This window comes from Quercus suber, unplaced genomic scaffold, assembly GCF_002906115.3.
Source record: "Quercus suber isolate HL8 unplaced genomic scaffold, Cork oak 2.0 scaffold_183, whole genome shotgun sequence".
Lineage (NCBI taxonomy): Eukaryota > Viridiplantae > Streptophyta > Magnoliopsida > Fagales > Fagaceae > Quercus > Quercus suber.
Genome location: NW_027069641.1, coordinates 716,008 through 740,932, shown reverse-complemented (window position 1 = coordinate 740,932; position 24,925 = coordinate 716,008). Strand labels below are relative to the sequence as shown.

At 35.0% G+C, this 24,925-nt stretch overlaps 1 protein-coding gene across 1 annotated transcript; it reads right to left on the bottom strand.

Moving 5' to 3' along the window:
* Positions 1-21,085: 21,085 nt before the first annotated feature.
* LOC112012908 (uncharacterized protein At1g65710) lies at positions 21,086-24,297 on the bottom strand. Its single transcript, XM_024045278.2, is given in 4 exon segments — positions 21,086-22,332; positions 22,745-23,235; positions 23,238-23,289; positions 23,292-24,297. Coding segments are annotated over 4 exon segments (2,316 nt in total). The 5' UTR covers positions 24,072-24,297; the 3' UTR covers positions 21,086-21,339.
* Between the last annotated feature and the right edge of the window lie 628 nt (positions 24,298-24,925).

The following is a 24,925-nucleotide window of genomic DNA, read 5'->3' as shown; positions in this document are numbered from 1 at the left end:
CAAAGAAACGATGTTCCCAAAAGACAACATTTCAGAAAACATGAAGACGATAAGAGACATGATCATAACACCGATACCCCTTTTTGAGTTTTGTCATAGCCAAGGAAACAACAAAGTTTGGATTGAGGCTCAAGTTTGTTGTGTTCATAAGGCCAAAGAAGAACGAAACAGACAAAACTGAAGGAGCACATGTGATGACAGTCAGGAGATGACCCAAAAAAGAGCTCATAGGGAGTCTGATTATGGATAACAGTTCTTGGAATGCGATTAATAGTATGAACAATATGAAAAGCGGCTTCACCGCAAAATGGGGCAAGAACTTTGGCAAAGAGAAGGAAAGCACGAACAGTGTCAAGAATATGATGAAGTTTTCTTTCGGCTCTACCATTTTGCTAAGAGGTACCTGGACAAGTTAGATGATATACAGTGCCAAAGGAATGAAAAATTGCTTGAAAAGCATATTGAGTGTATTCAAGAGCATTATTAGATCGAAAAATCTTCATACGTATGTAAAATTGTGTTTCAACCATTTTTGTAAAGTTACAATAGATTTGTAGTAATTTAGAACAAGATTTTAAAAGAAAAATCCAACTATAATGAGATTGATCATCAATAAAGACAACAAAATATCGAAATCCACCAATACTAATAACAGGGGAAGGTCCCTAAACATCAGGATAAATTAAGTAAAAAATACCAGTAGATAGCAGTTCACTATTGTTGAAAGGAAAAGCTAGTTGTTTTCCTAATTGGCATAAAGTACAATCAAAATTTTCTTTGGATATAGAACCCAACAGACCTTTAGAAGCTAACTGTTGTACCTGAGAAGAGGGTGCATGACTAAGACGAGAATGCCAAAGTGTAAGAGAAGGTAAAGAAGAAACATCAGAAATTGCAGCAGCAATGGAAACAAGAGCAACAAGTGGAAAATGAAAGTTGTCCACAGGAAATATATGCCCAACCCTAGGACTAGTACCAAGCTTCTACCCCATCCTCGAATCCTGCAACGTATAATATAATAGTAAAAAATAAGACGATAACTCCATTCAGCTAATTGGCCCACAGAGAATAAATTATAGGATATGTTAGGTATATGGAAGACCCTAGGAATCGAAATGTTGGAGGTCGAAACAAAACCTAAACTATTGCCATGCATGGTGGAACCATCAGCTATAAGAATATTAAGAGGATGTGGTGCAGGTTCAAGTTTAGAAAATAAGGACGATAGCCTAAGTTATTATGTTCTGTAGTTCAGTTGAGGATAGGTTGACAATAGATCTAGAAGACTAGGACTCAGTTAAGACAGAAGACATTGGCTGGGTAGACTTAGTATTAGTAACAACAGTAGTAGATTTGTTGAGATGATAACAAATCCCAATAATGTGGCCAGAACGCTTGCAATAGTTGAAGAATTTTTTGTTAGACTGTTTGCGACGATTGTTAGAGCTAGATGCATCAAACCCTAATTGTGGTGGTTGCTCTGTGGGAGGAGCAGAAAGAGCAATACCCAAAACATTAAACTTATTCAGGGCTTGAAGAGTTGCAAGACGAGCTTCTTCTCTAGCCAACTCATTTACAACAGAATAAAGAAAGGAATGAGAATTACAATTAAGAAGCTGACCTCGGATGGGCTCATAGGCAACGTGAAGTGACATCAAGAATACATAAAGAGGAAATTTATCTCGAACAATAGCATATTTCTGGGCACCCTTTGAGCAAGCCCAAGTTGGATAAAAAAAGCCAATTTGGTCCCAAATGCAGTGAAGCTAATCATAGCTATCATTAATAGATTACCCTGGTTCTTGCCTAAGCTGATGCAATCATTAACTAATATTTCATGAATCCATGAGAAGTGGAGTATCTCTTGGCCAACATATCCCGTGTAGATTTTGCATCATCAAAACTACTCAACATATTGGAGATGGAAGAACTAGAAATGTTTCAGAGCCAAGTGAGAATCATGTGGTTGTGACTATCCCATTCAACCATGCGAGTGATGAAGGCAGTATCTTCTTCAGTTGCCTCCTTGATAGGAATAGTGATTGTACCAGCACATTATTGTTAGAGCATGCCACCCTTAAGAAAACTACGCATAGCTTGAGACCTAGATAATTAGTTCTTATTTCCTTCCAATATAGCATTGATGGGACAAGGAAGGAAAATATCTTTTTTATCCATATAGAAACACAATATGCAAAAATAGATTGTAAAAAATGAAATCTACTCAAAAAACTGGTTAAGGAGAATTTGGACTGCAAAAAGTCAACGCTAGAAAAAGACAACGGTCAACGCTTTGTCAAAGTCAACGGTCAACTAGTGGCAAACATAAGCGACTAATGTAGGCCTGATGACGTAAGCGACTGACGTAGAGTGCCAACATAAGCGGCTGACATAGACAGGATGACGTGGCAGATGATGTCAGCTAGGGCTAACATAAGCGGTTGTCATGGCAGTAATGACGTCACAGATTGATAGGCCAAAAACGTATTGACCCATTGTGATAAATTAACCAATTAATTTAGCTGAGTGAATTAATTAAGTTAATTAACATGCAAACACATGGTAGCATAAACAAATCACCAATAAACTAATTATACAGCAGAAAATAAATAACACGGTGGTTTATTTACTAATGAGAAAAACCTACACGGTAGAAACTCCATCGGGTGATTTTCAGGTCACCACTCTCGAAATTCCACTATTATCACAACAAGCGGTTACAAGTAAAGGAATTATAGTACCATATACCACCTTATACCAACCTATAGTTGAACCCTTACTCCAATACCCAATTGGACTTATTCTGTAGTGACAATTTCACCTTTCGATGCACGACTCTTAAGTACGTGATTAACCAATAGCACGGATCCTAGTACACGACTTCAATCACCAGCTATAGAAGGTTGTTAACTGCAAAGCTTTTCAGTTCATCCCAACGATGAAGATCAAGAAGATGCTTGGTCATAAAACCCAAAGGTGCACATACACAGCAACTTCTTCAAGAATGATGAACTAGGGCAAAACTTTGTCTCCAGTAAAAAATTGCTTGAACAGATTTTACTCAATACTTGTGCAACTTGTGTACTCTTTGATGGCCCTTAAAACAGTCATTTTATATGTCTAGGGTTAGAAGAAAAGAAGGCCCAAAAACATAAACACGGATCCTAATAAAATCATATAAGAATTCTGAATTTCATAAACCTTGACAGATATGAGCTGTTGAGCAGGTGTCGAGCACATGGGGTTGGAACAACTTTCTTAAACTCAATAGATGCAGCTATCGAGCCAACTGTCAAGTTTTAATGAACTTGCATTTTTTCAGCTTGTTTCTTGGACAGACTTGATGACTTCAACACTTGATCTTGAAATCTTGTTTCTTGAAGTATTAAAAACATCTAAAAGTACCCAATTACAAGTAAAGTGTGTTTTGTTAAAAAATTAGCCAATTACATAAAAAAATAACAAATGTTCTAAACAAGTGAACCATATATGTCCTAACACAGATGACATCAGCGGGATCCTTACTAGTGCGTGAAGCACATGAAACATTCTTGCCGAAGCTTTGACCGATGCGTGGCAGCGCGTGGATGGTCGAATCGGGATGATTTTGGTTGTGATGAGTAGATCAGTTGACGATCTACATGATGGTATATCTGGTGTTGTAATCGGATATCAAAAGTGACAGATACGACGAAGTTAGTGCTCTTGGTTACAGAAATAGAGCTTTTGGCGATGGAGATTCAACCTTGAGGACCTCTGACGGCGGCGAAGTAGTAGGGGGAAGATGCAGAAGGCTGACTGACCGGAGATATTGAGGCAGCGGAGAATACTAACAAAGACAATACTGCAAGACACTAGAAAAGATTAGAGCAATGGCTCTGATACCATGTTAGAAATACTTAATAAATAGTATTATATTTCACAAGTAATAAAATATACATGAATGCCTTTGTATAGAAGGCAAAGTGTCAGTACAAGTATGTGTACTATACAAGTAAATAAGATAGGCCTAAAGCCCATAGCCTATACACATTAACAGTTGTTAAATCAATAAATTTAATGTTTAAATAATACATAAACATACTTGCATTACTTATTTTACTACTGTGATGAAATTACAATAATTTCATAAGAATCTTTACCCAAAAATTAAAGATCTACAAGCGTACGTATCTCATTGTGATGTAACATCAACGTTAATCTTAAATTATATATATATATATATACACACACTTATAAAATAAATTATAATGAGGTGTAAATTTGTGAGGCTTGGAAAACTGACGTGTCAAAATTTTAAAAGGTCAATTAATAGTCAAAGGTTTCGGTTTTATATTACATAGAGATGACTACCATCATGGGACCATTTCCAAAGGGATTTCTCCTTGTAATTTATAGTGGAACAATCTCTTGTAAAAGTTATTTATAGTTTACTATGAACTAAAATTTTCAATAATCGTTTTATATTTTCAATATACCTATTTAAATAATCACTAAAAAATTCATTTCCATCTTGTTAAGAAACCTTGTTTTGAAAATTAATGCTAAGAATGCATATTTCGTAAATACTAAACTCTACGTAAATTGTGGCCGTTCCAAGATTTATTATTATTTTTTTTAGGGGATCATAAGAAGTTTAAATTAAATAAAATTTAGGCTAAAATGAAAACTCACACTCTAAGTTTCACAATTTTTCATTTTAGTCATTTAAGTTTGAGTTTTATCATTTCAGTCCTCTGAGTTTTATCATTTCAGTCCTCTAAGTTTTATTCATTTCCAATTAAGTCATCTGTTAATATGCTGTTAGTTTCTGCCATTAACATACCAAAATAGCGTCGTTTTGGACCTTAATTAATATTTCATTATTTTTTATATTTATTTCCTAATCTTAGGAAAAACATTAATTAAATAAAAATATAAAAACAGAAAGCAAAACTGAAGCCCAAGCCCCACCCCACCCGATAGATCTGAGAAACCAAGAATGAGAAAGATGGGGGAAGAGAGAGTGAGAGATCGAGAGGGGAAAGAGAGATTGTTGAGGAAGAAAGAGAGAGAAAGAAGATTGTTGCACCGAAATCTTTGATAACATACATGCCAACTACAATTGTTCAACGATTCATCATCATCATCATCATCATCTCTATATAGTTTGTATCGAAAGTTTCAGGTCAAGTTATTAGGGTAGTGAACAACAAGTCCCATGTGATTGACTATTTTACTAGAAATCCACTTTTCTTCTGATAAAGGTTGTTTATGTTGTGGGGTTTCGATAGCTGTTAAATAGTCTATATCAAGTCTGTTTGGGATCTGCTTATTTTGCTAAAATTGATTTTTTTTTTTCCCTAAAAGTGTTGTAGATAAAAGTAATAGTTAGATGAAATAGTACAGTGAGACTCATGAATAATATCAAAAAGTGCAGTAAGACTCCTGAATAGTAGCAAAAATAAGTTGACAAAAATAATCTTTGCTAAAGAGACACATCATATATGCTCTTGTAAATTGTAAGATTGTCTCTTTCTTTTTCTTTTTTTCTTTTTTTTTCTTTTTTAATTTCTTTTTTCTGATATGGAATTCTAGTGTTGGCAAACTAGTGGTTTTCTTGTCATGGATTATGGCAGAAAGTTGCAACACTTGATCAATTTTTTATTTATTTTAAATTAACGTTTTTCATAAGATTAAGAAATAAATAAAAATATTATTTAAGGTTCAAAACGACGCTGTTTTGGTAAATTAACGGCAAAAACTAATAGCATATTAACAGAGGACTTAATTAGGAAGGAATAAAACTTAGAGAACTGAAATGACAAAACCCAAACTTAGAAGACTGAAATGAAAAATTATGAAACTTAGAGGGTAAGTTTTCCATTTTGGCCTAAAATTTAATAAAAAGAGAACCCAAATCTACTGAGTTATTGAAAAAAAAAATACGCACACACATAAATATATGAAGTTTTTACAATTCTTTATACAAGTTTTATATTTTGACATCATTATATAATAGTTTATTATTAGTTGTTACTAGCTTGTAACCCCATACATATACATAGATACACTTAAAATATACAATAAGACACATAATATAATTCATATATATATATATATAATTTAAATACTATTGACAGTCATTTTTTTATTTTTATTAACTCTTTAAAAAATTTGTAAAGATATTATTAGGTATAAAATGTAAATTGTCTATTTTTTTTTAATTATTGTGGAGCACTTTTTTTTTTTTTTACGATTTATTTATTTAAATTCTTTGGTTTTGTACTTAATAACTCACTTGGATAAATATTTATGATGTGATCCCGCATTTGATTCTAAAATTAAGAAATAAAATTCTTTAAAAATAAATAATTTAGGACACATGGCGCAAAATTGAAATTTTAATTTAGAATTTTAATTTGAGTTTCTCTCCGCTAATTCACCTATTATTATTATTATTATTATTATTATTATTATCTAATGTCATTAATTCAATCGCTCAAACCCCAATTATCAAATCCAATAAAATAATGTAAGTGCTTGAAACCACTCCCTCAATACATAGTTTACTAATGTAAATATAATATCAAATCGCACCCACTCACTAAAATAATATCTAATCACACCCACTACATAGTTTACTAATGTAAATATAATATCAAATCGCACCCACTCACTAAAATAATATCTAATCACACCCACTCACTAGAGAGAGAGATAGAGAGAGAGAGAGAGAACAATGAAGATTGGAATGAATTGGCGTGATAGTGTCGGTGTCTGGAGTAGAGTTCGTTGCATGTTCTGATTGTTTATTGGAAGTTGGACTGCAGGGGGAATTTTAGGTTCAATGAAAGCAGGTTTCACTTGTTCACTGGAGTGAAATTCATTGCGTCTTCAAGAAACAAATTTGGGTATTACGAGGTTGGATCAGAGTTGTACAATTGAAGCCAATGTCGCGAGGGCAATTTAAAAAAAAAAAAAAAATTAAAGATGCTGGGTTTTGGGGGAGTCATGATTTTGAAGAGATTCATTTTTGTTTTATTATTTTTTTATTTTGTGATATTGGGAATTTTTTAGAATATATATATATATATATTTTTTTTTTTTTTGCATTTGGAGGAACTATTGGCCAAGGAATGGGGTAGATGCAAATGCTATATATATATATATTTTTTGGGTATTTTGTATCAAAATTTTATTTTTGAGGCTTTTTTAACCAATAAATTTTCCATTATTTATTTTGTTAGGTTCATATTTTTCATGTGTTGGTATATCTTTTGACAAAGCGCATTTTACTTATAATTGGGTAGTTCTAAGTGGAATCTAGATATCATGAAGTACGTTGAACAAATAAGACAAGTGGTATTATTGAAGACGAAGACTACACCAAGAAACAAGTGAAGAAAGCAGAAAAAGTGAACATCAACACTAGTCTCGACACTAACTTGATACTAGCATCTATTGAGAATAAATGAAGAATTTCGATACTAGTCTCGACACCTCTCAATCTATCGAGTTTCGCAGATTGAAAAATCTTAGATCTGTTTTTCATCCCATAATGACTTGTATTATTAGGGTTTCATTCACTTAACCTCTAGGGGATATAAAAGCTTTATTTTAAATTCATCACAAGATACAAAGACTTAATTAGAGAACTCATACATCATTGGTGTAGCTACTACGTTCTTAGGGTTTTGTAATCAAGTGCTTCCAAATATTCAAGGTGTATTGAAGTGAAGAACTTTGCATCCATCAACAAATATTTGTTATTGGAGTTAGTTACATATTGGGATCCGTATAAAGAAAGAAGTTTTTACAAGATCAAGTCCAATTGGGGATTGGTATAAATGTTCAATTGTAAGTTGGTATTTTAGGATAGTCCAAGGTAGTGGTAATATTTCTTATACTTATAACTGCTTGATTTTTTATTAGTGATTCTTAGGAGTGATAACCTAAAAATTACCCGGTGTTTTTACCTTATGAGAGCTTTTCCTCATTAGTCAACAAATCATCGTATCAAATTTATTTTCGGCTGCACCTTAGTTTATTTGGTAATTTGTTTGTGCCTCTACAATTTGCATGTAATTTGACCTAATTTATCAACTTGAGTAATTAAATTAATTAACTAGGGTCAATCTATAACCCAACATACTTTATTTTAAAAAATTGATATCCCTATTTCATTTAAGTTTAATATAAAGAGAGTTATTTTGGAAAATTGTATCTTTTTAATGCAAAAGTCAATACATTACATGATATTCGCTTAAAGAGTTGGATTTTTTAAACATGCCTAACAATGTGAAGAAGGAATATAAATTAAGGCCACTATTTTTTTTGGGGGGGGGGGGTGTGGGGGGTGGGCAGGGGGTGTTGTGGTGGAGGGGGATAGGAAATAGAGCAACTTAATTAGAAATCACATAACAACCACTATGAAACATACGATCTTATTATAATGATATTATACAGTCAAACACGCAGTAAATGATAAAGAGGATGTTATGACTATGTTGCTTGATTTGTTGACAATTTGAAATCTTATAAACTCTTTTTTTTTTCTTTTTTTTTCTTTTTTTTTGAGAATCGAAATCTTATAAACTTGAGGATCTAAAACGGTTAGCCCTCGGAATCTCTTGGTTTTGTGATAGCTATTCTGCCTATTCAAAAAAAGGAGTCCAAAGTTGAAGTTACAGCCCTACTTCGTTATAGTTCTCTATGAGTGTTGTTAAGTACCAAATGAAGCTACTGATAGGACCAACGAACCTTCTTATCCAAACAATCTTATTAGCCACCTTCGTCCACCTTGCCAGGTCATGGATGAAGGAAGGCGTGCCATTAAATGAAGGATTTAGTACCTTGAACAGTTACAAGATAGGTTGTCAAAATGTTGGAAGCTCATCAAAACCTACATTACTGAGCCCAGAGTCATTACAAAAAGGCACTAAAGCCACAATAAAGTCCACAATGGCTAGAAGCAATGAAGCTATACATAAAGACCCCTCAAGACCAAACAAGGTACACATCCTAATACAAAAATACGCCATAGCTCTGATATTCTAAGCTCTCATCCTTTCTTAAAGTTTCTATACGCTGACTTTATCATCGGAGACTCTATGGCAAACATCACACTAATGACCACCTATGGAGAGCTTTTCACAACAATTTCAGGCATAGGGACAAGGTTGCTGACTCATTTGGACAAACCTACTCGACTGACGATTTCCATATCATCAGCAATGAAATCCTTTTTCCTTTTTTTGGTTATCCCCTTCTATTTATAGAGGTTGGAGATCGATCAATGTATTAGACTTTCGTCATTTTCAAGGCTATTTGATCTAAAATTTATCTCAAAAAGTGATAGGATAAGAGTGCATGGTAGAAAAATTGAATTAGAAGTTAAAAATTCATGCTAGAGGGGTGAAGTGCCAATATGACAAAATTGTGTGCCAATCAGCTCTTTGTTTTCTGGTTAGGGTGCTGATCATCGCTTAAATTTCATTGACCCCCGTCCAACTTTTTTTCCAGATTTTGATCAATTCTCCAATAAGTTTTAGGATAAATATGAGTTTTAACCTAATTTTCGGCAACTAAATGAACAAAGTATGCCAAAAAAATTATAAGGATTTTTAAATTTAATTAATCATCTATCTTTCGGAAATAATTAACTAATTATCTTTAAAATAATTATCTAGTAGAATTATCTTGTACATTGTGCATTATTGTCATTAAACTTAAATCAGTGATATTTTGATATGTAATTAATTAATTTTAAGAACCAATCGTAATTAATAACACAAAGTTTAAGAATGCATGCATTTTGTGAATTCAATCTTGATGTCGAGATTCATTTTTCACGCTCAAGGCATCATTTAGATACCGTTCAAGTTTCAATTTTTTTGGAATTATGTTTTCATTCATCCAATGGTCAAATGGTCTTTTCACATGAAGTGGGTAGAAGTACAATTTATCTAAGTAAGAGGACCGCTAGCGAGACTCTAGATTAAGTCCAATGAATCTCAAAAGAGAAAGATCAAACTAACTTGTGATTTAGCAAAATACAATATTTACTTTTCTCTTCAGTTATATAAGCGATCAAAGGTTTCAATGGGGGCTTGTTGAAATGCTGGCGCTCTAAGTTCTTCTAAATACGTGGGTGCTTTATTACTGTATATGTGGGGTATTTGTAAGGGTGGTGAGTTCAAGTGCTACTGCCTGGAAATGGTAGGGTTGGCAACCTAACACCAATTTATTGCCTTACTAAGTGACTGAGGGGAGGGGTTGGAGACTTTTGCTTTCTTATAAGCTTTAGTAATTATTGTCACTAGTATGTAAACATATAGGACACAGTTAGACCAGGACATTTGGAGGTATTAAAATAGTTTTCTTTACAATTTATATGATATTGGTTATGCCAAGTTTCTCATTACATTACTATTATGCATATAATTTTGAAAATTACTATTGGATACTATACATATACGACATCAATTCACAATTACAGTTTGTTAGGTTCAATATCTTCACATACAAAATATCTAAACAAAAACAGTATAAAAAATATGCTCATTAGTTCAAAAGAAAAATAATAGCAAAAATCTAAACAATTTAATTTGTATGGAATATATATATATATATATATTACTTAGTAATAGTGGACCGTACATAGTCATGTTATATTAAATGAATGACTTATAAATTTGAATTATTTTTTGTTATACAAAAAAAAAAAAAAAAAAGCTCATAAATATAAAATCACTCAAACTCTCTCTTTCTCTAATTTTATATAGAGTAAGATATATGATTACGTCTTTTTTTTATTTATTTATTTTTTTTTTTATGATTGATTTATACTGGACTCGTTTTCTACACTAAATTAACTCATTTAGTATAAATATGAAAATTTAGACTAGATGGAACATGTGGCGTAAAATTAAACCTTATTTGAAATCCAATTTTTACATTAAATTAACTCACTTAGCACAAAATTTAAAAAACTTAGATCAGATAGAACACATGGCATAAAAATTATATTCTAATTGAATTCTAATTTGAAATCTAATTAGATTTTCTCTCAATTTTATATATATATATAAGAGAGAGAGAGAGAGAGAGAGAGAGACAGAGATTCCTTTTTTAGTGTGATGTGGTTGATCGAGGGTAAGAAGATTAATTTGGAGAATTAAAAGCTAAACGGAATTCAGGAAGCTTTCACACCAGACTTGATCAAAGCTAGGAAGAGAGGTCGATTTGGGTTTTCACGGTTCTTCTTAGAAATACTTAAATGGGCCACCTTGATGTCGTGAGCATTGGACTTGCTCTGATTACTATCATTTGTTTGGTCGTGGGCTTTCATCTTGGACAAATGGCCTTGTTTTTGGCTCATGGGCTTCTGTTTGAGCGTTTAAGGCTTAATAAGCATCTCTAGTTTAGTTGGGCCACCATTTTTTATAAAGAAAATACAGAAAGAGTGATTTCACTCTTTTCTTTGGACTGATCTGAGAGATAGAGAGTGGGGTGGGTTTGGTGTTTTTACTCAAATCACACTTCAGTTTTTTTTTTTTTTTTTTTTTTTTTTTTTTTTTTTTCTCTAAAAAATTATCTTCTCTATGGTTTCTGAATAAAGGTCTCTCTCCCTGTGGTTGTATTATATAGAAAGAGTATCAACATAGGAAGATCTGACTGCAAATAATGAAACCCATAAATGTTTTTGTTTCTAGTTTTGTGTTTTTTCTATTGTTATTTTGAATTTCTTGGAGTTTTTAGTGGTTATGAAGTTAAATTGTTCAATTCTGATTTGGATTTTCAAGATTTTATTATTATTATTAATTTTTTTTGGAGAAATACAATTTTGCCAAGTGTTCAATTTTTATGCTTTGTATCACTTACTGGTTCATTCTTGATCTTTGTATGCTTCAGCGCTTTTTTTTTTTTTTTTTTTTTTTCTTAAATGGATTTGTAGAAAGTTTAATTCTTGATGTGTATAACATATTCAAGTGCCAAGCTCTGAACAGTTCTTGGTTTTTTTCTTTGTTTTTGAGACCTTAGTAGAATTATGATGGTATTTGGAACTTTGGATGCAATTAGAAGGACATTCATGGATGCAGACGGATTGAGATGGGTACTTACACTTTATTCTTTTTGGCTGATTTCGCTATTTTGCAGTTGCCTTAGTGTCTTCTCTTGTACTGTTAGCTTGGGATCACTGTAACAAACACGAGCTTTTTCAACATATTTGTATTCAAAGTCGTTAAAAAATGTTGGTAAAAATAAAAGCCTTTAACTGTTGACATAACTGTTGAAATAAGGGGTGAAAATTCATATATGTATTTCCACAACTGGCATAACTGTTGAAATGAGTGGTAAATAAGTTGAAATAGGTGGTAAATATAAGTGATGAGAAATTCACATGCCAACTAATTAAATAGGGATAATTTATATCAACAGTTGGATGAATGTTGAAAAAAGAAATTAAATATTTTAATCATCGGGTTATAGGTGTTAAAAATAAAAACACAAAGCTTAAATAGGTATTTTACCATTAAATGTTTTTATCCTACAATTGCTCCCTCTCTCGCTCTCACTCTCACTCTCTTAATCTCTCATAGTCTTGGCGGTTAATTTTCTTGTTATCTTCTAGGCAACCAAACAGAATACAATCGCTCCCTTTCTCTTGCTCTCGCTCTCTCATAGATCTTGGCATTCGATTTTCCTATTATTTTCTATTTCTCTCGATTTCGTTGTTTTAAAAACTTATTTCTGATCAGTTTGTTTTTTCTTAGACTCAAATTTTGGCCATATTCTGTTATTCGCTGGGAAGATTTTGAACTTTTGTGGTTTTTGTTCTTGAATTTGAAATGCTATGTCAAAATTGAATTTGTGGTTTTGTATTTGCGCGCTTTCAATGTGATTGCAAGTGCATTGGGAGTTCAACTCAATGGATGGTCAAGGAGAGTTCAAATTTCACTATTTGTGGGATTGAAAGCTAGAACGTTTGTGAGTTCAAATTACAAGTGCTTGGTAAGTTCTTTAGCTGAGCTTCATGCTTAATATGGTTCTAATTTTTAATTTGTCAGTTTTTTTATTTTTTTTATTTTTATCAAATTTGTGATGAATTGGAGTAGTTGTTACCTCACCAATATGAATTATTATTGTCTTGCGTATGGTTTTGGAATAAATTCTTTTGCAGTGGACACTAAGCATACCTTATTTGATGTAATAGCAGATTCAATCCCCTTAAAGAATGTAAAATATCATGGTAAATAATAGGGTAGAAAGGCAAGTTATAACTTTTCACCATTGGCCCAAAATAAAATAAATAATAGGGTAGAAAGACACTAAGCATGCCGTGACCATTTGTTTTTTGAATGTTCATTTGCATGCAGAATTTGGTCTTAGCTGCTGCATTTGTGTGGTGTGAACCGAGTTACATGCACTTGGGCTGAAGTTCTTAATAATTCCCCTTAACTAATCTGCAGAAAAGAGGGTTCAAATCCTCCCTTTGTAAACTAGTTTGGGCTGCATCAATGTATCATGTTTGGATTAAGAGAAGTGCTACAGTGTTTAATGAAAGAATCTTGTTAGAGGAGGCTCTAATGCAACAGATCAAAGATTATGTAAGGTTGTGTGCAGGTCTGGGATGCACAGACGCGGCACCAGAGGAGCCGCACCCGCACCCAACGCGTTGGGACGCTGCTACAGGGGAGGGACGCCGTTGACCGCACGTCTGTGCCGCGTCGGGCCGCGTCCTGCCACGTGGATTCCCGGACTCGCGCCGACGCGACTCAAATCGGGCCGTATCAGCCGAAACCGGCGAAACTGCCGAAATGGCCGGTTCAAGTCGAAACGACCGCCCTAAGACTCTCACGCACTCTCACTTCGTCCAAACACTCTCTCTCACTCTGTCCCTCATCTCTCTTCTCTGTGCTCTCCCTCTCTATGAGTCTACGGTGTGCTCGGCTTCAGGTGTGCTCTCTCTTCTCTGTACGATTCAATCGGCGAACTCATCCGCAATTTTCCAACACTTCGACGGTTGCTAGAATGAACCCAGGCCATGGCAGAGGCAGTTGCTGCTTCTTCTTCTTCTTCTTCTTCTTCTCCTTCCTTCGTTTTGTCCGCTCGTCCTTTTCAATTCTATTTTAAATTTTCTTTGCCTTGTTTTATGTTTTCTTTTTGTTTTGTGAGCCTAGCACGTGACTGAGTGTTGGAAATGATAAAGAGATTTTACAAAAGCTTTATTTCTATGGGCCCACACGTAATATATTAATAATAAAACTATTTTAATATTTAACTTGAGCCTTTGTATTGCGTTTTTAATAGTAATTTTTTTTTAAAAATATTTTAATAGTAAAATTGTTTTAATAGTATTATTATAATTATTGGATAGATATTTAGACTTGAAATTGATATATTAGCTTTCAATCTTGTGGAATGTTTTAGTTTCAATTTTGTGGGTTGTATTTAATTTATGAATATTATGTTTTAGTTATTATCTACTATTACTTTTAAACTTGGTATATGTTTATATAATGTGAAAAAGTATGCTTAGCAATATATTAAAAATATAAATAATAATATTTTTAATAATTTTTTAATCGCCGAGTCCCGCCGCACCCACACCCACTTTTTTCAAAAATTGCCGAGTCTCGCACCCGAGTCCCGAAACGCACCCATGCTTCATAAGTGCAGGTAGTTGCAAAGCAGTGACCAATTCACATTGTTATAGGGTCTTATGTAGTAAGTGGAACATTTCTTTCTCTGTTTCGAGTGCTAGAACAGGTTAAGGGTTGGTGTCTGACTTCTTTCTTTGTTTTGTAGTTATAATTTGTGGTTGTAATTTTGCTATTTGTGGATTTGTAACTTGTGTTGTGGTGGATGTGATAATATATTAGTGCATTTTTGTTATTATGGTCATGGTTTCTTGTTTGCATTGTCTGAGTATAGGAACCTAATTTGTTTATTAATATAATTACTCTTACTTATTACAAAAATAGTTGAATTGTTATTTACTGCCATTGAAGTTGACTTTCTTGACCAATGGAAATGCTAGTTTAAACATGAAATTGAGTCTTGATGATCAGATAATTGATTCTCAATCTTTAACAGTGGCTATACTTGCATCTTTGTTATTTGGTGAGTCCATTGGGTTTGTTGGAGGTGCAGGGCTTGTACTTGGTGTCATAGGACTTTTACTACTTGAGGTAAACATTGATGTTCCTTCATGTAAATGCAAAAATGCTTTTGAGTTTAGGTTTGTTTTTCAATTCGTCTATTTTGGCTTCAAATATCTCCTTTAATTGCAAACTACTCATAGGAGGAGTAGTGTTAGGCATTAGGCAACTTTGATTTAGTTAACTTACCCATCATGATGTGATGATGGAGTCAATGATAACACTTCCTCAACTATAGAATAACTTTTGATAAAGCCATATGTTTTTAAATTGATATTTCCTAACTGCTACATTAAGTTGATGTAGTTCTCATTGCTAGACTCCTTGACTGGAAGTGGAAAACATTTACTATCCTTCAACCTGGTTTGTACCAGTCTAGACATAAAATATCATGATCCATATGTAAAGGGTATATAGCTTTGAGGCTTATAGTAATAGGTTTCTCTGAAAACAAAGTAAGCATGATCCATATGTAATGATTTTGTTTTAACACTATATATTTTTGTTAAAAAAAAAAAAAAAATCATCTAATTGTTTTGAAAAGAAAGCTCATCTAATTTTGGTTTGGATTGGTCTGCAATAATTTTATAAAATGTGGATTGTGAATGAAGCTGATAATGTGGTCATATTTTAGAATATTAGAAGAAAATAAGCTAAAAAATAGTGGAAGTTCTTGTCTCCAATACAGCGTCTAGTTTGAATGATTCATAATTATTGAATAAATATTAAAGAAAAAGCATGGATAAAATAGTGGGCATTGCAAACTGTGAAGAGCCTGAGTTTGCTTTAGGCTGCTATCATGGCACTTTTAGAGAGGGAAGGAATATAAAAGGGATCTATTGCAGCCATTTTGCATGTGTGTCTTGGCCTTGTAGTAGTTGTTGGTTGTACCCATGCGTTGGACTTGCGCACACCCGGTTGTAAGAGTTGGTCAATATTATATTATGTTCAGTTAAACATTTTCTTGTTTGTTAATTACTTGTACTCATTGGCTCATTGCCATACCTGTAACAGTAACTCAATGCCACATTTATTTATTTATTTATTTATTTTTGATGAAGGATGCCTAATGGAAAATATTTTACATATAAATTTGGTCAGGGATATTCAATTTATTGCAATTTGATTAGATTTAAGTCAGTGGGCCTCATGTGTTAAAATATTAATAGTTTCATGAATGGACATGAGCTAGATATTTATTTTAGCAGTTCAATTAGCAAGAATTGAAGCCTTTAATGAGTAGTTATTGCGGGCACTGTTCACATTACCGGTGCATTTACTTTCATAAGAAGAACTCTATTTTGTATCATGATGGCTTAGTGTGGTTGACACAAGTTGTTTATATTGCAGGGCTGTCATGCTTCGTTCTTGTTAGATAGCTGTGGAAGCATATTCAATGAGAAGAGGTCAAAATCTACCTATGGCTAGAGTTAGAAACAATGGAGCTATTACAAAAAAAGAGTTGGCTGGAAGTGCTAGAAATTATGGAGCTATTCCAAGAGAAGAGTTGGCTAGAATTGCTAGAAATCATGGAGTTATTCCAAGAGAAGAGTCAGCTAGAAGTGCTAAAAACAATAGAGCTATTACAAGAGAAGAGTCATCTAGAAGTGCTAGAAATTATGGAGCTATTCGAAGAGAAGTGTCAGCTGGAAGTGCTGGAAATTATGGAGCTATTCCAAGAGGAGAGTCGGCTAGAAGTGCTAGATTATGGAGCTATTCCAAGAGAAGAGTTAGCTAGAAGTGCTAGAAACAATGGAGCTATTGCAAGAGAAAAGTCTGGAACAAGTGAAAGTGGTGGCTCATGAGTTGGTAACTAAAACAATACATTTAAAAAAAAAATTAAATTGAAAAAATTCTATATCTATTTTGAATTACTATAATTACCATTCTAATATTTGCAACCATTTATAGTTGACATGTGCCCCAATTTTTTTGACTACACAAGAAATAAGAAAGGGCGAGGGGCTACACGGAATCTAAATCTTGCAAAACATTTTACAAAGGAAATGATGTTGCGGAAGCCTGAAGAGAAGCACACACGATGCTCTCTTGATGAAACAGAAACTAAACTGTTAGTTTCTGGTAGTAAACCTCGAATCCACGAGGGGTTTCCCTGAATCCACAAGGAGATAAAACTGGAATCCACAAGGAGATAAAACTGGAATCCACCAGAAAAGAAAATTTGACAAAAGTCTGTATTTATTGATAATAGTCTGTTTTGCCTCTGACGGCTACAAAACATATAAATACTGAGCAAAAACGTTTAAAACCCTAATTCGCACTAATTAAGCGATTAGGTGACAAAATTACCGAATCTTACCAAAAATGGCAAAATTGAGTTAAACGCAGAATCATAAACTACTGACCTTAAGGGTCGTCCTAAAACAGACGGGACCTTATTCTGACTTTTAAACTAAAAGTTATTAAGGAAAAACAAATTTTACTATAAATAGCAAAAACACTGTTGTCGGGGCCTTAACGTAGGAATTTGCCTAAAATTTGGCGACGTTCATGACATCTGTATGAATCTGGATCAGAACGCCATTTCCCTTCAACCTGCCAAATTTCATGCAATTCTGACACTGTTACCTCTGATGGCCCCTACTAGCACCCCCCTTTGATCTTGCATTGTGACTTTCTGTGCCCTTGCTGCTCCAGGAAGGCATGTGCTGTCTGTTTTACATCAGGAAAGATTCCCAATCATATGGAAAAAGGGAAGACCAGTAGGGAAATACTCTAAAGTGTTCAAATCAGAGTGTATTGCCCTTGTTAGGCGGATTAGTATGGTACCTTTACAAGTCAAAGATTGGAGAGAGGTGCCCTATCAAAACAAAAGAAAGCTATTTGATTATATATTGGTGTGTAGTGTAAAAGTATTCTGAAATAAAAGTTTACTTTATAATGAACAAATGTAATCCTTATTAGTTTTCATTTTTTAGGAACACTTTATTGTTGAAGGTCAAGAGACTCTTGTTTGGCAGCAAATGAATAGGTCATGCAAATGTTACCAAAGCTCCTTGAAGAAAAAATGGTTTAAGCCATTCGAGGAGGATGCTGAGGAGGCACTAGAAATTTTTCCACCTAACATGGCAGATGATGATTGGAACTATCTTGTGAATTTATGAAGCAACAAGGATTGGAAGGTACTTACTATTACATATGAAAATTACTATCTTGTGAAATTTCATAAAGAGTTAAATTTTTTTTAATCATGTATCTTTATTGTAAATGTATGTTCTTGAATGTAGAAAATGTGTGATAAAAACAAGTATAGTCGTTCCAAAAATCTTATCGTTCACATTACTGGATCAAAATGTTTCCAACAATGAAGTGAAGAAGAGGTTTGTACATATCATTTTCTCAATCTTTGAAACTTAATTTTTTTTCATGATAAAATATTGTTGCATAGTTATTTATGGTGCTTGACATTTTATGGAATGTCTATACTTTGTGTTATTTAAATGATAGAAATTTTATGGAATGTCTATGCTTTGTGTTGTTTAAATGATAGAGGGAGAAAACTGGAGAAGATCCTAGTCGACTTCAATTATTTGAGATCACCCATACGAGATCTAATGGACAAGCTGCAAATGAAACTACACAGGAAGTACTAGTATGAAAATTCCTAGAAATACTTGTATAACTTGTTAATATTTATTTTTATATGCTGTTAGAAAACGTATATATTTTTTTTATGTGCATTTAGCAAATGTGGTATAAATGCTCTTTTAATGCAGATGACATTTAAGAGATTTACTGCTGAAGTGGTAGAAAGGTATTTGCAAATGTATGGTGATGAAATGTTTGTAGAGGTATTTGGACCTGAACATCATCGTCGTGTTCGTGGTTATGGAGATGGTATTAGTCCAACAGAATTATGGGGTTCCTCTTCATTTACCATTCATGACCTCTAAAGGCAATTGAAAGAATCTGAGGAAAGACGCAAGGAGAATGATGCTAACCTTCTAAGGAAATTGAAAGAATCTAAGGAACACCGCAAGGAGAGTGACACTAATGTACAACTCTTGAAGGCACAAGTTAATCGGGTTGAGAGTTTGCTAGCACAAGTACTCAAAAACATGGCTCCATTTGAGCTAGCTCTATCTGATAGTTCTTCCTAACTTTACCAATCACGTTAGTTTGTTAATCATTTAGCATTCATTTATGGAAAGTTTTGTTTTACATCTGAAGTTGAACTGCCAGTGTGGTGTTGATGACTTCATCACAAATACACCCCCATCAACTTGGTCATTGGCTATTAAAGATAGCCACAGGACCTTTGACGTATAAATTTAAAAAAAAAAATAATAATATAAAGATAGCCTAGGACTTGCAAAATCAGCTTTGCCATACTAGACTGACACTCAATTGTTTTCCCTCCCCACTGTCTCTGTGGTATCCATGTGAAACTAGTCCTCTAGATTTCTCATGCAAACGTATGACTTTTGACAGATGGCAACCTATCCACTTGTTGTCCATTTACTAACTTGGAGGTGTACCATTGGCAAGGCAGATAGTAATTTCATTTTCCTTATTGCCTATGATTTTTATTACTACCTGGTGAGCTGTATTGCCTATAAAATACCACCGCAATATATGTGTTTTAGCGGCATTTCTTTTAGTTATAGCTACAGTATACAGAACTACCATTATATATGCCTTTTTGTAGCATGTTTTCTTAGTTATAGCGGCAGCTTTAGTGACTGCCACAGTAGACCTTTTAATTGCCCAAATACTAAAACATCTCAAATCCAAAACACCAAAACCCATTGAAACCAAAACCAAGCAATCAACAAACCCACCCCACGAATCACCACCTGATTGACCACCACTTCCACAACCACGACTCACCACTGAACCTAACTGAACACCATTTCCACAACCACTAACCATCACCACCATAGAGGAGTGAGGCAAAAAGAGAGAGACCCATCGAGAGAGAGACCCACTTAAAGAGAGACATTGATTTGAGTGAAAGAGAGAGTGAACCACCTTTCTTTGAGAGAGATATCAATCTGAGCGAGAAAGAGAGACCCACTAGTTTGAGAGAGAGAGAGAGAGAGAGAGAGAGAGAGAGAGAGAGAGAGAGAGAGAGAAAAAAAANGATTACCAGTGGTTTTTTATTTTCATTTTCTTATTGGTATTTCATAATTAGCTTTCTAAAAAAAAATTGTGCTCTATTTGTTTGTAATTCCAGGTTTATATATCTTGGTGAGACCTTCTCACCCTTGCAACTAGTTGGGGCTGTTGTTACTTTGGTTGCAATATACATGGTTAACTATAGGAATGTTGTGGAATGAAGCATGCCTATGATCAATGTGGATCGATTTAAGATTTGAATGAAAGGAATGCAATGCTCATCTGAATGCTGTGGAATGAAGCGTATGATCAATAAGGGCTGATTCAACATTTGAACGAAAGGAAAGAAAGTCTCGTTTGAAGGCTACATCTCGATCCTCATGACTTGGTTTGGAGATGTTTGTAGTATGTATGAATATATACACTTGGGTACAGATTAGAATGAATCAATAAACCATTCAAGTAGTAATGCAAACCTGTAAATATGGTTCCCAATTCTTGTCAATTTCTAAGCATTTAAAAGGTTGGAGCTATTATCTCAGAGCTATGGTATCATGGTAGATTGCTTGTGGAAAGCCATGTCAGCCCCAAGCCCTAATTAGGGATTAGTTATATGCGCTTGATGTTATTTGTGACAGAAACCAGTATTGAAAATCATTGTGTTGAAAATGGCTCAAGTCTTCTTGTATTGATTTGGTGTAATTAGTCCATTGGAAGTAAAATACATTTTGAGGTTGTTCAACAGTGTTGAAATTTTAATGTGAATTTATTATTTTTCAATTTTGCGCACAATGTGGCTCAAAACCATTTGACTCGCTGCTTTAGACAGCAAAACCGAGTTGTTTGATGTCAGCTATAACTGCAAAACCAAGTTATGATAATAATTTGATTGGGCATGAAATTTGCACTAAAACAATATGAACAGAGATAAATCTGTTATGGAAGGAAGAATGACTTTAAAAAGTTACAAATGAAGAAAAAAAATGAAATTACAACTCTGGTTCAGCGAGTGTGTAGGAATTGGTTGCGAGTTTGCAACCCCAAACAGAAACTGGAGAATCCTCATCTCAAATCAAAGGTACAACCAAATTGAAAAGTCATTCATTATTTATATTTATGTGGATGCAGCAGCTGCAACAACAGGAGTTGAGTGCAGGCCTCTACTGGTGCCAAGCCGGCCACGCCCAATCCCACCATTCCGTTGTTGATCACAATCACTCTTCTTCCCACTCAATCTCTTTCTGGTTTCATTCATATTGCGGCCTGGTTCAGATAACCCACTTCCCTCAAAACCCAGTGGACTCTTTTGATCTTCCTCTCTGGTGTTTAATCTTGAAGTCCAGCAATCAATGGAATCAGCTGAATTGGGTTCCCAGGACGAAGAAGATAAGCCCCAATGCTGTTGTTGACCACCAGCAACAAAACTGTTGCTGCCTGAGGATTCTTGGTCTTCCATATCTGCCCCACCAACTAATGCGCCACCTCTCCTCACTGTTACATACTTGTGAAAGCTTGGCTCCGTTACATCATCTGTGACAGCTACCTCAGATTCTACAACAAAAGGGTCTTTGGTATCTGCTACTCTCTTCCCAACAAAATTGTAGGCTTCCCTGTTGGATTGATATGTTGGACTCTTCCTGTCCTCAGAGAAAGCACAGGATAAATTAGAACTTGTAGTGGAGTTAAGGTCAGCAACTGCTTCCAAGATGGAGCAGGCTTTGGTGACACAAGCAGGGAGAGAAACTGAAGGTGTGTTGCTTTTCTGGTGGAAATTTTGGATGTCTTCAAGCAACAGTGCAGCATAGGATGATGTAGGATTCAACAGAGTTTCAGGATTGAAGTCTAGGTCTCGGGATCTCCTGCCAGACCTGCTTCTTGTTATTGCCTGGGGTTTCAGGTTTTCAGCACCTGAGGCCACCACAGTTTTAATGGTGACATGACCGGTGGCTGATGGTTGTTGATCTCTAGCCTCTTCCACCAGCTGTTCCTTCTGTATGCAATTTGCAGTCACAACCTGGTTGTCCAGTGCACCTCTGTTGCTCGTTTTGTTGTTAGTCCCATGAACAGCTCTGTTGTTGCTACTGTTTATTATCTCAGCATTTGGTTTCTGCATTGGAGAATGAAGGTGTTTTTATTGATACATTTGACACCTCAGAGCAGGAGATCAATATTATTTAGCTAACAAATGCAAAATCAGGAAATCGATACTGATCTGGTTCATATTGATAAATTATCAGTTATCCCAAAGCTTATGGTTAATCGTTTAACCATAAGTCTAATACTCCCCCTCACATTTAGGCAATAGTTCTATGCTGAATTGGTTCATACTGAAAAATTGCCTATTATTCCAAAAGTTTAAGCTATTAGGAAATATTGAATTTAATCTTTTATCCATAATTCTAACAGATATATCATAGGACTGAATTGATTCACACTGAAAAAAGTTTTTAGGCTATAAATTGACGAAACGGGCATGAATGCATAAGACATCAGATAGAGTAGGAATGATAGGTAATTACCTGATTCAGAACAATCCCTTCTTCAGTCTCTCTTTTGTTTCTATTTTGCACCTTGCAGTTGTTGTTGGGTGGTTGTGGATATGGGAGGGAGTTGGGATCAATCTCACTCAATGGGTTTCTTCTGTAAGGAGAGTGTTCTGCTTTCCTGGAGGAGCTTCGGCTAAGAGATGGCTGCTGATTGTCATTGGAAATCTTACCATTTGCTCTTGCTGGGGACTGAGACCGAGGAGATGCAGCACCCCTTGAACCTGCCATCGCAGCATCGCTTCCAGCATTCCTCCTGACTGAAATCCTCTTGACAGAAGTTCCTGTTGCAGATTCACCAGCAGGAGCAGCATTGTTGCTCTTATCCATCACCAAGGATGAAACAGTAGCAGGGACTGAAACCATCTTTCCAGGCCTATTAGTACCATTACCAGAAGAATTTGCAGTGTGAGTTGCACCGACAGTGGTAGTACTAGCAGGAGTGGATGTCTCAGATGACCGTCTACCGGGGATCGACTCACTCGCCTCTCTCTGCTGCTGGATCTCTGTTGCTGGTCTTTTCCCTCTCTCTGCTGGGTGTTCTTCTCCTCCCTTGAGAAGAAGAAGATGGCCGCGATGATTCGCGGTGGCGTTGACGGTGGTGGTTTCTTCTTTCGTCCTCTAAACACAAGTCGTCACTGACATTGGCTTTCTTTTGGGCATCATCAACAGCAGCAACAACCTCGTTCTCACATCGGTCAAAGTCGTAACTCCTCTTCGAACCAGAGTACTTTCTACCACGGTCAGCAGAAGCAGAAGCTGATGAGGAAGCAGCCTTGCCGGAAGAGCTTCGGCTAAGCCTACCACACTGAATGAGAATGGCATCCACCTCTTCTTTTGTGCAGCTCGATGTCCTCACACCCACACCAATTGATGCTGCTGCTCCGGTTGCAACCTTGTTAGCCATTGATTCAGGTACGACTTCATTAGTAGTAGTAGTAGTAGAAGCAACGTAATCTTGTTGAGGAGGAGGTGGGCTTCGAGTATTTCGATCTCTATCATCATGACTCTTCCGGTGCTTGATGACAAAAATCTCTTTCTTCACTACTCCGCTGCTTTCATCTTCTTCCACTTGTTGATCTTCTTGCACAATCTTCTTATCCTTCTTTAGCTTCATTTTCAGCTCGGAATTTTCAACTTTAGCTTTGTGGGTATTGTCATTATTACAACGTGTGTCATTACTCAAATGAGTAACGTCTGGATCTGTCTTTGGTGTTGAAGCAACACCAACAACAGCAGGACAAGAAGATGAAGATAATGAAGAAGAAGAAGACTCTTTCTTCTTACTGAAACAAGTACCCATGATGTTTTGTGGTGTGGCCCCAACCTAGCCTAAGGAGACACAACTGATGTGTATGTTTGTAGAAGAAATGTTAGGAACAATGGCACGGAGATTTGAATTATTGTGGTGCAATGGTCTATTAAGAGATAAGAGAAGAGAGGTGGGTACTTGGTACAGTTTCCGAGAACAATTTCAAAATTTTTGGGATTTGATTTAATTAAAGGGAGGGAGAGAGAGAGAGAGAGAGAGAGAGAGAGATTCAAATTTTGATAAATGAGCGGGCTGGTAATGTGTGAAAGAAAGAAAAGAGCCGTTAGAGAGAGAGAGAGAGAGAGAGAAGAGAGCCGTTGGATCATTCAGATGCAGCAAGTGTCGCGTTTTTTGTCCCTACTGTTTTGTACTGATGGCCACCCCACTAACTCTACCTTTATTCCCCAATTTTTTAAGTCAATTGAATTATTTATTTATAATTACAATACGATTCTCGAATCTTTGGTCTTTCTTAATTAGCTTTTCTTTACTACTTACTACTTACTACAATGATTAAAATATATATATATATATATTTTTTCCCTTTTCTGTTTGGTAATGCTATCATTATTTTACAATTCAAATTGCTACAAGTCTATAACGGCTAACTAAGGTTGGATCCCTTCAACCAAAAAAAAAAAAAAAAACCCTAATTTGAATCCTCAGATTGGTATTTTGTTTTATAAAAGAAAGTAGTGAAAAAAAAAAAGAAAAAAAAAAGCTAAAATCTGATTAAGATGAAACCCAATGCATTCAGTTCCCCCAAGCAACAGTACCCTCAGAAGGGCCAGATTGAACACTGATGGCTCCGTGGTGGAGAGGTTTGGCTGAGTCAGTCAACTGGA